The 16,136-nt window shown below is 40.0% G+C and overlaps 1 protein-coding gene across 1 annotated transcript in view; it reads right to left on the reverse strand.

Annotated features, from left to right (window-relative positions):
• The window catches only part of cpamd8 (C3 and PZP like alpha-2-macroglobulin domain containing 8), a 52,490-nt gene that overhangs the window by 8,232 nt on the left and 28,122 nt on the right, over positions 1-16,136 (reverse strand). The window contains exons 27-37 of the mRNA XM_030132931.1: positions 15,883-16,059; positions 13,115-13,196; positions 9,901-10,057; positions 9,054-9,128; positions 6,564-6,729; positions 5,829-5,915; positions 5,604-5,740; positions 5,206-5,361; positions 3,935-3,997; positions 1,968-2,245; positions 1,792-1,879 (exon numbers count right to left, since the gene is read on the reverse strand). Of these exons, the coding sequence (XP_029988791.1) occupies positions 1,792-1,879; positions 1,968-2,245; positions 3,935-3,997; positions 5,206-5,361; positions 5,604-5,740; positions 5,829-5,915; positions 6,564-6,729; positions 9,054-9,128; positions 9,901-10,057; positions 13,115-13,196; positions 15,883-16,059 (1,466 nt within the window). The remainder of the gene's footprint in view (positions 1-1,791; positions 1,880-1,967; positions 2,246-3,934; positions 3,998-5,205; positions 5,362-5,603; positions 5,741-5,828; positions 5,916-6,563; positions 6,730-9,053; positions 9,129-9,900; positions 10,058-13,114; positions 13,197-15,882; positions 16,060-16,136) is intronic.

Consider the following 16,136-nt stretch of genomic DNA (forward strand, 5'->3'; position numbering starts at 1 on the left):
TAAAGGCATTATGTTGTATGATGCCCTTACCACCCAACTGTCACCATCCACATGGTCTACATTTCAATGCACCCCGTGAGCCACAGCTTGAATGAAAACCATATGCATTCTGCCATAACATGAGGGCCGGGGTGGAATATGTACTGGTTACCAATCATGGACTTGGCCTATAATGAAATCAGCAGGAGATCATTACTTTCCTCTGGGATCACCTGCTCAGTGTGTTCCACTTAGTATAGTCATTGTATTTTTGCAAAAATGTACAGCTGGGTCAGACACATGGGAGCGTATCTAGTAAATATGAGTCTATGAATGACTAATGTGGAAGCTGTTTACTGCAAATCTGAGTGTGTGCATACAGAGCCAGCAGAGTTAATTCCTCCCACAGGAGGATTTTTCATTCTGTCAAAGGTGGCAGCCTTTGGACAGCAGGGGTTTATGAGGTGCTCAGCCTGAGCTGGCGCCACCGAGACACACTCAGTCTTACACACAGACTTACACACACGATACAATTGGTCTCTCTGTTTACAAAAGCATTGTTTGTCTATCTAGCAGCTAAAACTTGCCAACGAACTCCCATTGCTCGAACGTTATACCCACAGTGTGTTCTGGGTCATTAAACAAAGCTCATTATATTGGGTGATAAGAGGCTGGGGCTGTGGTAGCTCCCAGTCAGTCACCAAACTAATCATTCATGACTGCAGCATCCACAAAAGCAACTCGACATGACTGCAGAAGCCAAGCTTGCCACCATAAATTGAGGAATGTAAGTGGCAGTCCGGCAGGCAGCAGTAAAACTCCAAGGGAGGCCAGCATGGGTGTAAACTGAGCTTGTTAGCCACTACAACTCAGGTCAGCCTCAGCTGACACACACCCAGCAGTATGTGTGTGCACATTTAACATCTCCCCAGGTAGCTGTGGAGGTGGCTTTTTTAGGGGTGGAAGCCTGCAGACTAAGGCCCTGTAAGTGTCTAGTAATGAACGACATTCTTCTGATGGATGGCTGGGGAGGTGACCTGGATCCAGCTCTTAAATTTTCCTTCATTTTCAGTAAACAGTTCCTCAATTCACCCATCAAAGGGCTTTAAACCAACCCTCAGGCATTTTAGTATCTCTGTCTCATTCCTCTGACCTCTAATAACTACACACATTATCCTCATGTCTGTACTAGACAAGGCATAAGGAGGTGTGTGTGTATCAGGTCTGATAGGCCCAGAGAGGCCAGATGACCTCTGACACTGTAACTCTGCAGCGCCTGAGTTTACTGGTCTTTCTTTTATCATAAATTAGGAAAGGACTCTTACTTTAATAAGCATTCCTGAGAGCAGTGTATACAAATACATGCACATTAATGAATGAAATGCTATCAGATTATATATGTTTATAAAGATATTTTGAAACAAATCTCCAGCTTCATTCATGCTTTCTAATTGTGTCCAACAACCTTGAACAACAGCTGCTGTATTTTCCATAAAATGTGAAGTGAATTTAAACTGACAAAAAGAAAATGTGGATTAGGTGCATTTCCAGAAACTAGTTTGAAGCCATTTCTGAAAGTGCTTTATAGATTTACGTGAATAACTTTCTTCAATCCTACAGAAATAATATACTGTATATTACATCATAGTGTTTGCTTAGGGATGCATCCTGTGTTAATGTAAATATATATGAGCATATTTCTCTCTATTTATTCTCTATGTATTTGCCTTCATATTTAGTTGCTAACCTAACAATATACACACCACTTTGACATATAAAATGTCTGCATGTGTGTTTTCATACGTCACTTACCCTTTCTAGACTTTCCATGTCTGCTCGGAAACCAGAGAGCATGGGAACTTCTATGACGGCCATGTTGGATGAACCTGAGTGGAGCCACCTGTTGAAAATGTGGGGTTGTTAGTAGCTGATATTTGCATACTGTATGTGTGTTCAGCTTCTCTATCTGTACACAATCATTGTGTTACCTGGCACAGACTTCCAAAGAAATGTGGAAGTCCATTTTGTCCTGGTGGGCTGCTGGATCATCGTCATCTATAGGCGCCCGACGCTTCCGATTGAGCTCGGAGCGGTTGTCAGCACGACTCCGTGGGCGTGAGTTGGTATGACGGGAAGAGGAGGAAGAAGAAGAGGAGGAGGGGGAAGAAGGGGGCTGCAGATGTCGTTCTTGGGGCTCTTTCAGGTCCACCCTGAGGTGGAAGGCTGGCTTAGATATTGGATCAGGTACATTGTAAGACACGTCTATCTGCAAACATACAGAGAGCGCAGTGTTTTATATTTGGGAACGTAAAAAAGGAAGCTTTAATTTTATCTACAGACAAAATTAATAATTCTTCATCTTATTTTTGTAATAGCCTTATTTTTATAAGATGTGATTAGTAAGAATAAGAAGCCTTATGCAGCCCTGTTATATATATTTGTGGTCAACCACTACTGGATCTTTAAAAGGCAATATCAAAAAGATAATTTGGAAAAGCAGAAACATCTATTAATCAGTCGATATTATCCCCAATGATAGGAATAAAACTTTTGTCTTAATTAAGATTTACTAAGCTATTGTAATAATAAACTTCATACTTCTACTTCTATGATGCTTCTTTTTTTGCCTCCAGGTCAGTAATTCCAGGTGTGAAGGCTCATATTTGCCACTACTGGAGCGAAGTGTTGACGGTACCATTAGCTTATGAAGTGTCTCACTGGTGTTGATTAGTCTGCCAGATCGATTAATCCATATATTTCTAAATATATAGAAAATGTCAGATGAGTGTTTGTCATAATGTATGCTATCAAAAAAGTTTGACAAATGTTTGACTTGCATTTGAAGGCAGCATCCAGAAGTCAAGAAAAAAAATGTGATGATATCTGGATGGCTACTGTATGTCAAAAAAACTGCTTTGGCTTGAAAGACTGGCAACAAACTACATATAATGCAAATATTTGGGGCCTTGAGCCTTGAAGAGACTTGAAAGTGAGAAAAAAGGGACTTGTTAATCATATTTACTAGACATGAGACATGCACTCAGCAGGCTAGTATTTCGGCCTTAGGACTGACAGCTCACTGCTTTGATGCTCTTTAATTTCATAGAAGATTATTATTATTCCCAGAACTGTATACACTGTGAATAAATCATTCACTCTAATGTGAGACTTTTTATTTTTGCGAAGCTATTTAATAATCATGAGGCACAGGACATATACTTATTATGTAGAGTCTACAAACACACACACCAGCAGTTCCCTCTGATTTCCCTGTTCTTGTATTTCATTAGAGCCCAGGTGCTGCTGGCCTGAGGGGCTGTCAGATGGGTGTGTTGACGCACACAGAGGTGTGGATGGAAGGAAAGAGGGGAGAGAGGGAAAGTAAAGAGGGCAAGAGGTGTGATAAAAAGTTGTGTTTTTGTGTGTGAGAGAACCGCTGAAGAGAACCAGTTGGAAGACATCTGAGGCAGCGGCACAGCAGAACACAACATCTACTGTTGTGGCTCACTCAAATCAAATGACTCACAAAGGTTTCCAAAGTGGGATTCTAAACATCTTTGATTATGCATCCTTCTTTAAAAATGTATTCCCTATTTGGTTTTAAAGTAGGCATGTTTAACATGGACGATAAGAAAACAGGACAGTGAAAAAGGAGTTGTTGTGTTTATGAATGAGTTTTTTGTTTGTCTGCGACAAGGTAGGAAGTAAAAAGCATCCTTTCCAGGGGACGGCAGCAATCAACAGGAATGATCAACACATTCCTAAACAACTGGCTAAGATTGCTCCAAATTACAGAGAGGAATTTGAGCATTATGGGGTGACTGCCACTGACTCTTCGCTGCTGGTAGAGTCTTACTTTGAGCCAATGAAGTAAGCACAGATTTACAGTTCCTTTTAGACAATGCTAAAGCCTGAAAATGTGTTTGCAAAGTGTGAACTTTGTGAGCTACAATACCTGCATGAGACAGCAGCCCTCTCCTTTGGCACTGACAAAAAGGCCTGTGGGGATACTGGGAATCTGGAAGAAGAGAGACACAGAAGGAAGAGGAGAAACAAAGGGAGTCAGAGGGGGCAGGGAGAGGTGAATGAGTCATTTATCAAGTGAATGAATGCTGTAGGCTGCTGCGCTGCCACTTGTGGTTCCCTGGCTACTAACCAGCAGGCCTTAATTGCCCCCAATTAAGCTGACACCACTAATCACAGCAGAGCAAAATGCCCGGCAGAGAAAACATACTGCACTCTCACCTGAACCCACTGGTCCTTTCACACAAATACGAAGGCTGATTTGACGCCATGGCGCCCTGGCCAAGGTAGTTTGTACCCATGCCGCCAAATTTGTAATGTGTGGGCAAACAGGCCCATTAAGCACAGTTATTAAATCAACAGACCAACAAGGTGCTTTTGGGAAATCCAGCCCCGTTAAACTTGGTTTAGTTTGGCAGAATTAAAAGCTGTTGGCCACAACACAGCCGGACATGGAAACAAAGATATTCATGTTGAATGCCAAAGTGTGACTGGTACATAGGAACAGAGTTACTGTGACCAAGAGGGAAACATTCCTGACTTACACTGAATTGCACAAGTTTCCCTTCAGTCAAATGACCCCACTGAAAAGCTATAAATTAATTTAATTTGTGTTACTGAAATATTTATGTATCAGCTACTTAAAGTGCAAAATAGTTTACTGTGACAATGAACAAAAATCCCATTTTAACCTTTTAGCGTATTGCAATTCAACTGGTCTGAAAAGAATCAAAACCTCTGGAACAGGCTGTACAAAACCTACCCCAGGAAGGAAGATTTGGAGCGGATTTTAACCAATTGTAGGTGTTTTCTGACAGGCAAGGGGTTAGATATGTGATTGATGGCTTTAATTACCGACCACTGCTAAGTTTCAGACGCTAGTCTACTGCTCTACTCTGTGGCTCATCACAGAGGCAAAATGGCAGGTCCCAAACCCATAAAATAACGTAATATCATCTAACTTTATAATTAATCTTTTGTTTTGAACAGAGAAGAGAAAGTTGTAGATGTGTATTTTCACCTTTTGTAGCTTTAATCTAAGTGTGTGCTGTTAAATGAGACAGACAATCCAATGGCTGCAGCATTGCAAATTGATTACTGTAGCTCCCCACATCATGCCTCACTGAAGCACAGTGGAACAGTCCTGCCACAAAAGAAAAATACCAATAATTTTTACTTTACTGTTTCCATGAATGTGATTACCTTGGCACTTTGAAGGAGTTTCTTGTTGTCTCTGTTGAGTTCAAAAGTCTCCTGGAAATCGAGGTTGGTGGAGGCCAGAGAGATAGTGAGGTTGACCCCTCCGACATAGGACAAGATGGCGTACTCTGACAGAGCCTGAAGAGCTACGCAAGTGTCCTGGCGCAAGAGTTTATGTAATGTTAGGCAACATTTTATAGACATTGTAAACCATGAACAATAAAAAATAAACATTAAAATAATTTATGTTAAGTTTCATTGTGTTTTGTGGGCCCATCAACCAGAGAATTTCTCTAAAGTTACTGCTTTTAACTGATTATTCAGGTTATTTAGCCCTGCACCATGATAAAAAACACACTGCTACTAACATATGATACAAAAGAGATGAGAAACAGAGATACCTGTGTGGAAGAGAAGCCCCCCAAGGCATTCCTCTGCTGGGAGAGCCATTTGACAACAGGCAGTGCAGAGGCCACATCCCCAAGCAAGGTGTAGGTAAGAAGACCATAGGCTGTCATCTCCACCTCTGCTGACACCACTGGGAGCCCAAAAGAATCCACTCATGTTTAAAATCTGATCACTATAGTGGTCCTTTAGCTATTACTTAATCAAACATCGTACTATACCTGACTGTGAAAGGCCATCGCTAAACCCCATGAAAGTGTCTTCATCAGTCATAGTGCTGCCAGTCAAACTCCAGTGGGTGTGCCCATCTGATCTCAAAGTAAAGTGTCACAAACACATGGGGATTCACATTTGTATCCTATCCTTACTGTACATGTCAAAGAAACTAATTGTGATTAAATGAGAACAGTTGTCTTTCAAAATCCCCAAGGTTTACATAAATGTGCAAAAATGTGTACATAGAAAGCTTCCATTGGGGGAAGAAGGGGAAATGGCATAGGGAAAATGATAGTGAGATAAGGACACTGGGAGGAAAAGGGAGGAATGTGTAGCTACAGCTACTCTGTACACAATTGTTTCCTGCCTATATGCTCAGTCTTACTGTTTATTAAAACAACCAGGCAGAAGGTCCAGTGATACAAACACCACAATGACAGTTTGTAGTTGTTGTGGTTTTGTAGTGGTTTAGAACTTGCACTGTATCACAGTATTTACCTTGAATATAATTTATTGTGATATCTTCCTTAGTCACATTGGCCTAATTTTGCTTTTACCACTGAAACTAGTGTGACAAACTAGCATGCACTCTGTCTGTTTTACTAAAGGATGTAACTTATTTAAAATGTGCATAATATTTTACTGAGGAGATGTCAGCTATTTGTCTGTTTCCAGGCACTAGCACCTTAAATCAGCCTCTATTTGTTGTTAGCAGAGATGAAACTGTTGCTAACAGCTACCTTGTGTGATGGCCATGTGGTTAAGGCGGCGCAGAGCCAGCGGGGTGTATGGACTCCGTAGCAGAGCTAAAGCATACGCTGACAGGGCTGTGGTGTACGGGTCATCAGCGGAGTAAGTATTGCTCTCCAGGAAATCCTTGGCTCTGGCCACTGCCACCTTCTCTTCCTGAAATAGACAGCAACACACAGAAATCATGATGAATGTGTGGCATCGCAAAAAATACATCTAAGAAGTAACATACTGTGTGTGTAATTCATACATAACCTTCTCTTTACATGTATTACCAAGATTTTAAGTAGTAAGCAGGAAATTCTTTCACCCCCTGCATTATCATACAACTGTCCTAATCAGTAAATAACAATTATCCAATGACCATTCAAAAATACTCATATGAGGCATCATATGGAGGTGACAAAAGCTTTACAACTGTTTTATGGCACAAGGTTAGGATTTTTGTTACAGACAATGTTTAATCAAGGCTAAAGCTGCTTGTTTTTAAAATGAGGCAATGAGTATGTTTACATATACACTAAGATTCAACAATCATTCCAGATGTGATAATATATGGAATGTGTCATGGGTTATGTAAACAGCATATTCCCTTTGGACATTATGAATTAGACTTGATTTATGCGCAGATGGGAAGTAAACAAAGATCCTCTCTAGTAAAAATGTAGGCCCACAAGACAAATCTGTATTTCTAGTCAGAAGGAGAAACACACCTGGAGTGGACATCAAAAGGTTTTTGGATATTCACTTTTTCAAGTACATATTTGAAGAACTGACACGCTGTGTTCACACAGGGGAATGACTGCCATAAGGGTGCATTGCTGTACATAAACAGGAACATTAATGTATATTCATTTTCATCTTGAAAACATGTTATTTCAACATGAGGGCAAACACTAGAATACTTGGTGCAAGTGAATGTAGGCACTGATGAAAACTATTGCGCTGCAATACAAGACTAAGCAGAAATGCAGGACTGACTTACTGGTGATCAGAGTTGGGGCAAAGAAAGGAGAAGTGAATTCATTTGTTTTATACAATAGTGCAATATTCAGAAGAGAACACAAGGTGTTTTATAACTGATTCAGAAATAAATCAACCTCCCACTTCCCTTCCTGCATCAGTGTCTCTATCATGACGTCTTTCAGCGTCCAATATCTTAGAAACTGCCCAGTCCAGACTTACAATCATCTCCTCTGCTTAGATGCAGTTATCGAATAAACATTAATTTTGTCCAGTAAAGAAAGCAGGGAGTAGACTTTCATCTCATACAGATGTGACCTTCCCCCCTCATCCACTAGATGACAGGCCTCAGGAGTCACTCACTGCAATTGCAGCAGTCATCTTTTAATTAAGTTAAATTGGAAGTGCAGAGGGAGTTTGTGCTTTGATGTGATGGATACCTTTGCAGTTTTTATCAGTCGTAAAAGGACAGATTCTCAGAAAGGCTCTTTCAGACATATAGTAGAGACAGATGCATGGAGAGGAGCCAGAGAAAGCATGGACAACACAGACAGTAACTGTAACAATGAGACTTTAGAGAATTTTATATCACAGGAGTCAGCAGTAATGAGCAACTGGTGTCTCTACAGCTATTTCCAAGGTGTGTGAATTGATTTATTACAAACTATGAGTGAAATGCCATCAACTATGATCAAAGAAAGAAAATATGGATTACAAACTCTTGGCTTTATTTCAGCATAGACAAACTCTCTTTGTCACATGGTGTTTGTGCCAAAACCAACATGTACAGTATAAGTCATGTCACTATCTGTTTTCTCATGTCAGGCAAAATCAAACTGACAGGAAAGAGAATAGGACAAATTGGAATCTTTACCCTTATTTCAAGATTTTTCATGACCATTATAGTAAGTGGAATAATAATGGAATGCTTAAACAAATATAGTTACAAAAAGTCAGTCTTCTTAGTCTTTTTTTTGCCTTTTTTTTTATGCCTTTTTTATCTTCAGTATTGGCAGTGGTCAGTGTTTATCTGTTGTTTTTTATTGAAGGTCATTGTAGAAATTTGTAGGATTGAATTTTTGGTTCTTCAAGGATATTGTAATGAACAACTCAAAGCACATTTACTTTTTTAAGAGCAACAACAAAAACTTATCAGGGTAAAATTTCACAATCAGTGCATCCCTAAATGTTTGCTCTCCATTCCCTCCAGCAGTATCTGATGTGTGCTACACACTATGTAAGTTATGTAAGTACATAGTAAATAAAAAATAACCAGTTGTGATGCTAAGTGCAATAATGAGTGCAATAATCACAATTACGAGGGTGCTAAAGTAAAAACTATATTAATAATAATAGTCCAGAGTGATTAGCAGTTCAGTAGCAGAATTTCTAGAGGGTAAAAAGTGAGCTTTTTAAACACTATTTTGACTCTAGCTTTTGACAGCCAGACACTGAGTTGCTGCTGTGTTATGTATGAGGCACAGAGTGCAGTGAGTTGCTGTTGTTGGACCACTCACCTCTGTAGTTATTCCTGTCTCCAAGAGAGCTGCTACCACATAAGCTGTAAGTGAAATTTTCCCGTGTATCCCTCCCTTTGGATAGAAAGCACACATTAGTTTTAACTTTATTTCTTGCTGTATGCTGTTTTTTCCAAAAAATGTTAAAATGTTAAAAGGTTCCAGATCAGCCAGCATCTTTCCAGAGTAAATATTATTGTCTTTAAAGTGTTTCTTGCTTTGTAAACACAGAAACACAAACTCCCCCTGACATACCTTCAGATAGGGCTGGGGGATATGTTTAATCAGTATTGGTAATTATCAAGATAGTTGTCAAATCACTATTACTTTCAATGCTTTCAAGTTTAAAGCCTGACATGTGTTTCTGAGTGAAAAGTGAAAAAACAAAACAGATGCTTTTTTGTGGTATATTTTGTGATAAACACAAAATACACACATAAACCACAAAACATTATGGACATACACATACAACATACAAGACAGAAACTAGATAACAGGCAAAACAAAACAAAAAGTTGCGACATGACAAATACATGAAAAAATAAAAGATGCAATACAAATAGAAAGATCAAAAAGATCATGATCCTGAACATTATGAGCTATTCATGATTATAATATGATAAAACCTTGCCAAACTGCTGAACATTTCAGAAATCTAGAGGTGCAGCAGTAAAAAAAAAAATCATACTGATGAAATAAAATAAAATAACATCAAAATATGCATGATTAAAATTAAGTTAAACAAAAAAAATATTGCAACATTTTGTGTTTTAGCTGACAAAGTAAACAAAATAAATATAGATTACAATAATGATCATAATATAACATGTTAGAGCCCTAGTCCTACCTGTAGGTCTTTGTTGAGGATGCGTCCCATGGCAGGAAAGGAGCCATCATCTCGTTGATGTTTTATGAGCCAGGACTTGGCTGCACGAAGTTCCTCTGGGTCAATGTAGATGAAACCCCGAGACTGAGCAAATGACTTCAGCACAAATGCTGTCAACCTAAAGATCAAAGGAGACAGAGGTTGGGAGAAGTTTATCGACCGTTTATGCCCATTTAATGTATATCAACCAATGGGAAGCTGAGCTGATAAAAAAATAAAATGCAGACAGAGGGGATGGAAAAGAAAGGATGAGTACATATAGATGGGTCTGATGAAGTGGAGAGAAGAAAGGAAATGAGGTGAGGAGCAGATGGGTGCAGCAGGATTTGATCAGTGTGATGTAGGATGGGGCAGCTATGCTTTAGACACTGTGAAATCTCACACGAGCCAACCAAGTATGTTTCAGCAAACAGCATGTTGGAGATTCCCCAAAAGCAACTTATACAAACATGGATCCCTGGAATGAGGGTTGTGACTTTGACTGGTCTGAGAGTGCAACTAAAAGTTTATGGGTTAGGGTTTTAGTAGGCCACAGTGGAGACCGGCCAGGGGAAGGACCAGAGAAAGGCCAGGGTTAGCCCAGGGGGACATGGGTGAGCTAATAAACACACACTCATCCATAAACAACAGACCTCCCGGTAGTGGTCAAAAAAGCTGCAGTCTTTGGCAAACAATTTCTCAGTGACAGCGAGGGATTCCATTACAGCCGCCCCCTGACCACCACTGACTTAAAGGATGAGGCATACTGCTTACCATAAAAAGACTGAAACCCAAGATGGAAATGAAGAAACAAACAGGTCATGCTCTAGTTTCTCAATGCAGCTCATAAGTGAGAGCACAAATCCAAGAAAGAGCACCAGGGGATATGAGCAGGGGAAAAAGAACCCTGCTCTCATAAAGTGAAACATTAAATCTTCCCTGACTGGAACCTGGATGTTATTCCTCCCAAGAGATGAAACAAGGGATGAAGTCGAAGGCCTGCTGGAATTTTTATAATGTTAAGTAATATTGTGTCACTGGCTTTAAACACTGGGCCCCAGTGAAAGATACCGGACAATGTAAATATTATTTAGTTTTGTGAAGGAAGGAAGTGCTAGTAAGGCTGACTTCCACCACATGGCCCATGGCTGGGTCCATTCTCTCTCCTCCTGGTTCAATTTTTCACTCCCAAATCACCTCTTTCTATCCAGCTTTATACTTTCAACAATACATGAGTATGATCCATTTTAAACCTAAGTTGACATCTCTAAAGGAGATTTTTATGAGTCAGACTTGGAGAAAACATTGGTGAAAGAATCTGCTATAAAAAAAAAACAAAAAAAAAACAAATGTGTCACTTAATCCCATATAAAACAAGGTCATAACAACAAATTGCTAACAAGGGGATTGCTAACCATGTGTCTTGGGGCTGCTGAAGCTGAATTGAAGAACGATGTGCTACTGCTGTGGCTACCAGTCTAATGTTAGCATATTTAATATTTCAATGCACAAACTTGTTCAATATAAACACACACATCTGTATATTACTCTATATCAAAACAGTAAAAAAAGACTGAAAGGACTAACTTTTCTAACACTACCTTGCCAGTGGTGTTAGACATTATGCTTAATGCTTCAGATAGTCAATATCAGATCTTTCGATCTCTGGTATTCAGCCCCCAAACCCTGTAAAAAGTGTCAGATCAGTCTCTGGGCAGACAGAAATGCCATGCCAGCCTCAACATGTAGAACCAAACACTGAGACTGTCAGAGAAAATTAAACAAGTACTGCCCTACTGTCAGAGGTTTTATTATAAATGAAGGGGCCACATTAAAGAAAAAAGTAAGGTCGTTTGGTCGAGGCCTGAGCTTTCTCAGTTAAAGCTACTGTAATATAGCAGAATATATATGAACTGAGGTGTTATCTTTTTAACTTGGCAACAAAGCTGAGTCTTCATTCAGGTGCTTCTATAAAATACAGTAAGAAAGTGGTGAAGGGCCAAAGCCATGAATGCAAAAAAGCAGATTTGTGTCCTTAAATGATTAGTTTTTAGCACTGTGTTCTTTTAATAGAACAGTAGGTAGTTGTCATTTAACTCAACATAAAGAACAGAAGTTAAAAACATCTCCACCATTTCATCAGCGTGTCCCTACTTCTTACATGTATTCAGTGAATTACTGAACTTTGAGCCCACTCAATGCGGCGTTAACAACCCTGGCATCAGAAATGGCCAGCACCAAAAACCAAGCCATTACTGCCAGCTCTTGTCATTATGTTCAATCTTTTCATTAGATTCTGTCAATTTCCACTCGGTTACATTTTTACAAGCTGGAATACATTAACACTGCATTAAGGGCACTTTTAAGCCGGCAGTAAATGCACTGCTCTATCCGTGAACTCTGGAACTTAAGTTGACGTTTAGCTTGTTTTGGATGCAAACACATTGTTGATGGATTCATAAAGTGTCTGACGCAGGTTTACTCAAAGTTCACCATCTGTGTTGTGCCCACAACCAAAACTTGTTGCCCTGGGCTTCGAGTGAAAACTCCCAAACTGCAGCTTCTTACATCCTCATATCCTCTCAGTCACCTGGGAAGAGTTCAAGGTTTCTAAGGCAGTTTAATGTGACCTGTTGCATCCTGGTAGTCATTAAAGGCATGTCCCACTTGTCCCAAAAAAGAGCCATTTGGTAAAGTGGCTCCAGACAACTTATACAACAGTTCAATAATAACAAACAACATTGCTCCACTCTACACCATGGATATGAACCTGATTAACTGAAAATATATTCAGACAGCTTTGCCTACCTCTGGGATCCAATGGTGTAGTCTGTTTATGATATATGTCATTTATGTAACCTGGTGTTTCACAATTTGAGCTCTCTTAAATATCATAATGTACACCTCAGCTCATAAATCAGCCAGTGGTATGCACATTGTGCGTGGGCCTAAAAATGCAAGCCCTGGAGCTCCCCATTGAGAGCATTGATTTTGGTTTTATAAATATTTTGAAGTGGGTCCTTCTGCCTGCCTGCCCCTGGGGAGTGGGAGCATGAAGTAAACATTCAGGAAAAACTCACCAGTGTTTTTAAACACACCAACAGGAATGGATTAATTTGTGCATAGCGGAGTGAGATGCTGATAAAAACTCCACGATGCTGTACAAACTTCAACAGCTACAACCACACTGACTTACCACATACTGCCAGAGGAATCCCTTTCTCCGAAGGCACTGTAGGATCCATCTTGACGTTTATAGGTTAGCTGTCGCTGGTAGCCTGGATAAGAATAAACAAAGGGAGGAAGGTATTGAAGAGAGCACTTTGACCAATTAAAAAGTAAAACCTCAAAGACACAGGAGAGATATTAAAAAGAATTATACATGTTTAAGAATGAAAAGCTCACAGCTACCTAAAAAAAACCCTGTGCCATATTTAGTAAAGAGATTAAATGTTGTATTGGTGCTACAAAACTGTCTGCATCTGTCCAGTAAAAGGTAGAACAAAAATGTGTTTTAGTTCAATGTATTGTGCAAATCAAGTTCAAGCTCAATGTCATTTCAGATGATCCCCTCATGTCATGTGTTAAAGTTTGCACACAACTTGTTTATGTCCATCTACAGCGTATGGAGGCGTACTGATGGCTACTGCTTTAGTCTGGTTAATTAAGCAGCTCTATTAGACATGAGGTTATGTATTTCAGTTTAAGATGTATAAGAAAAAGGGATCTGAACTTTGTGCTTGTGTAAGTAACAGTTAACCGTTGTTCATTCTTTCCTTTTTTATTACAATGTCCTGTACCAAGTTATTTTACATATGTCAGATCCCAGGAACAATTGCTGCACGTTTGTTGTAGCTAACAGGGTTCTTAATAAACTAAACTAAAACAAATTGCCCTGGTAAAGCACACTAGAAAACTAAGTAAAGGCAAGGTTCTCCTCAACAAGATTAGAGCTTTGCGTGGGTATAAGTGGAGAAAACGGAGGTAGAGTAAAGACTGGTCTGGGTAACTGAGTAACAACATCCAGGTTCATGTTCCAATTCATGATCTCAAGAATTAAGTGCCAGCCAAGCCCGGGCCCCTCTGTCAAGAAATCCACTGTTCCACAAACAAAATCCATTATCCAAGGTAAACTTCACTGCAATAGTTTCCAGAAAACACAGCAACTGTATATAACCTGCCAGCAATTAGAAGACATTCCTTCCGCTCTGTATGAAGCCACTTTTTGCATAGTCGATGTAGGAGGGATTTGACTTGTTGAAATTCAGAGCACACTCTTGGATTTAATGGATGATCTTGTTTTCTTTTTATTTTGCTTAAATAAGTGCTTGCTAACTGGGGTAGGGCACTGGGATATTGAACTTTAACTGCATTATTGGATGAAATATGTCATTAATTATCTGACCAATGGCAGAAGGACAGGCTTACAGAAGCTATGGGATGTGTATGGAAAGACATTTGTTTCTTTATCCATCAATCAAAAAGAATGGATTTGCAATGAAAAAGAATAGATTTGCAACCAAAAAAGAGATTTGAGAGCAAAAGACAGTAAGTGGCAATAAAAAAAAAAGATCATTTTGCTTGTAAATCAGTCCTCTTTGCTTGTGAGTTAAAAACTTTTGCTTGAGACTTCAAAAGTTTTGCTTGAAAATCACTCCTCTTTGTAACTTCAAGAGTTCTGCTTACAAATTTAACTGCACTTAATGGGCGGGGCCTATGCCGATGGATGACAGAAGAGTTTCTATTGGTGGATTTGACCTGGCTCCAGTGTTGGCTCTACAGCTCCCACTTCTCCATTGTGTTATGTTACTGGGAGGTCAGTTCATAGTCTATCGCTCTTTGAAATTGAAATGAGTACCATAAGTAATGAATTACACTAAATAGCATTGGTTACAGCCTGTACATTCACAGTCTGAGCAGAGAACGGAATGAGTGACTGAGTTACTGGGAGGTGTTGAGAGACAGCGGGTGCATATTGACTGGATCCAAGCTCACCACAGACAGGTCCGAGTGAGCCAGTTCGTGGTGAGCTGGGACCAGGTCCGAGGCGGGCTCACTCGGACCTGGTCCGTAGTGAGCTGGGACACGGTCTGTGGTGAGCTCGGACCCGGTCGGGACACAACGAAGGGAAAACCAGAAAACGTCGTGCTGGAAAATGATAATGTTAAGAAAAATTGATAACCTGATTGCATCTCTCAGTTGTGTCTGTGTATATCCTATGGGCTCCTATGTCACTCAGTCATTATTTCTCCTTATGGGCCATGGCACCTGGTACCGAGCCGAGGTACTGCGCTGTGGCACGTGGAACCTGGCACCCATTGCATGAAGCCACGGCACAGTCCGCTGTCTCTCTGGCAGCAGTGCCACAGCCACTGGAAGTAAGTCACAGGCACCGAAAGTGAGCCACAGGCGATGCCGGTAAATCAGTCACTCATTCTGTTCTCTGCTCATACTGTGAATGTACAGGCTGTGACCGATGCTATTTAGTGTAATTCATTACTTATGGGACACATTTCAATTTCAAAGAGCGATAGACTATAAACTGACCTCCCAGTAACATAACACAACGGAGAAGTGAGTTTAACACGGAAGCTGGAGCCGGCGCTGGAGCCAGGTCAAACCCACCAATAGAAACTCTTCTCTCATCCATCAACATAGGCCCCGCCCATTAAGTGCAGTTATATTCGTAAGCAAAATTTTGAAGTTGCAAACAAAGAGGCGTGATTTTCAAGCAAAACCTTTGAAGTCTCAAGCAAAAGTTTTAAACTCACAAGTAAAGAGGACTGATTTATAAGCAAAATTATTATTCTTTTTTTTTGATCGCCACTTACTATCTTTCGCTCTCAAATCCCTTTTTTGGTTGCAAATCTATTCTTCTTAATTGCAAATCCATTATTTTTGATTGAGGAATAAAGAAACAGATGTTTGGTCCAAGAGAGAAACTTGATTTTGCAGTGTCTTTACCTTGTAGTAGGTAGTCAGTTGCTTCATTCTCCACCTCAGGGCTGAGTTGCCTGGTCTTCTGCAGGTACTTGAGGACAAAGACGTTGGGTGCAAAGTGGATCATGTTCTGCTCCCCACACCCAAATGGCAGCCTTAATAGTTTGTCCAGATTGTTCAGAGTTGGCCCCATAACATCCCCTAAACATATCCATATAATATTCATAAAATTTTACCATTTAGGATAAAGCCTTAGGGAGTGTGAATATACCCCAAAT

This window comes from Sphaeramia orbicularis, chromosome 4 (genome assembly GCF_902148855.1).
Source record: "Sphaeramia orbicularis chromosome 4, fSphaOr1.1, whole genome shotgun sequence".
Lineage (NCBI taxonomy): Eukaryota > Metazoa > Chordata > Actinopteri > Kurtiformes > Apogonidae > Sphaeramia > Sphaeramia orbicularis.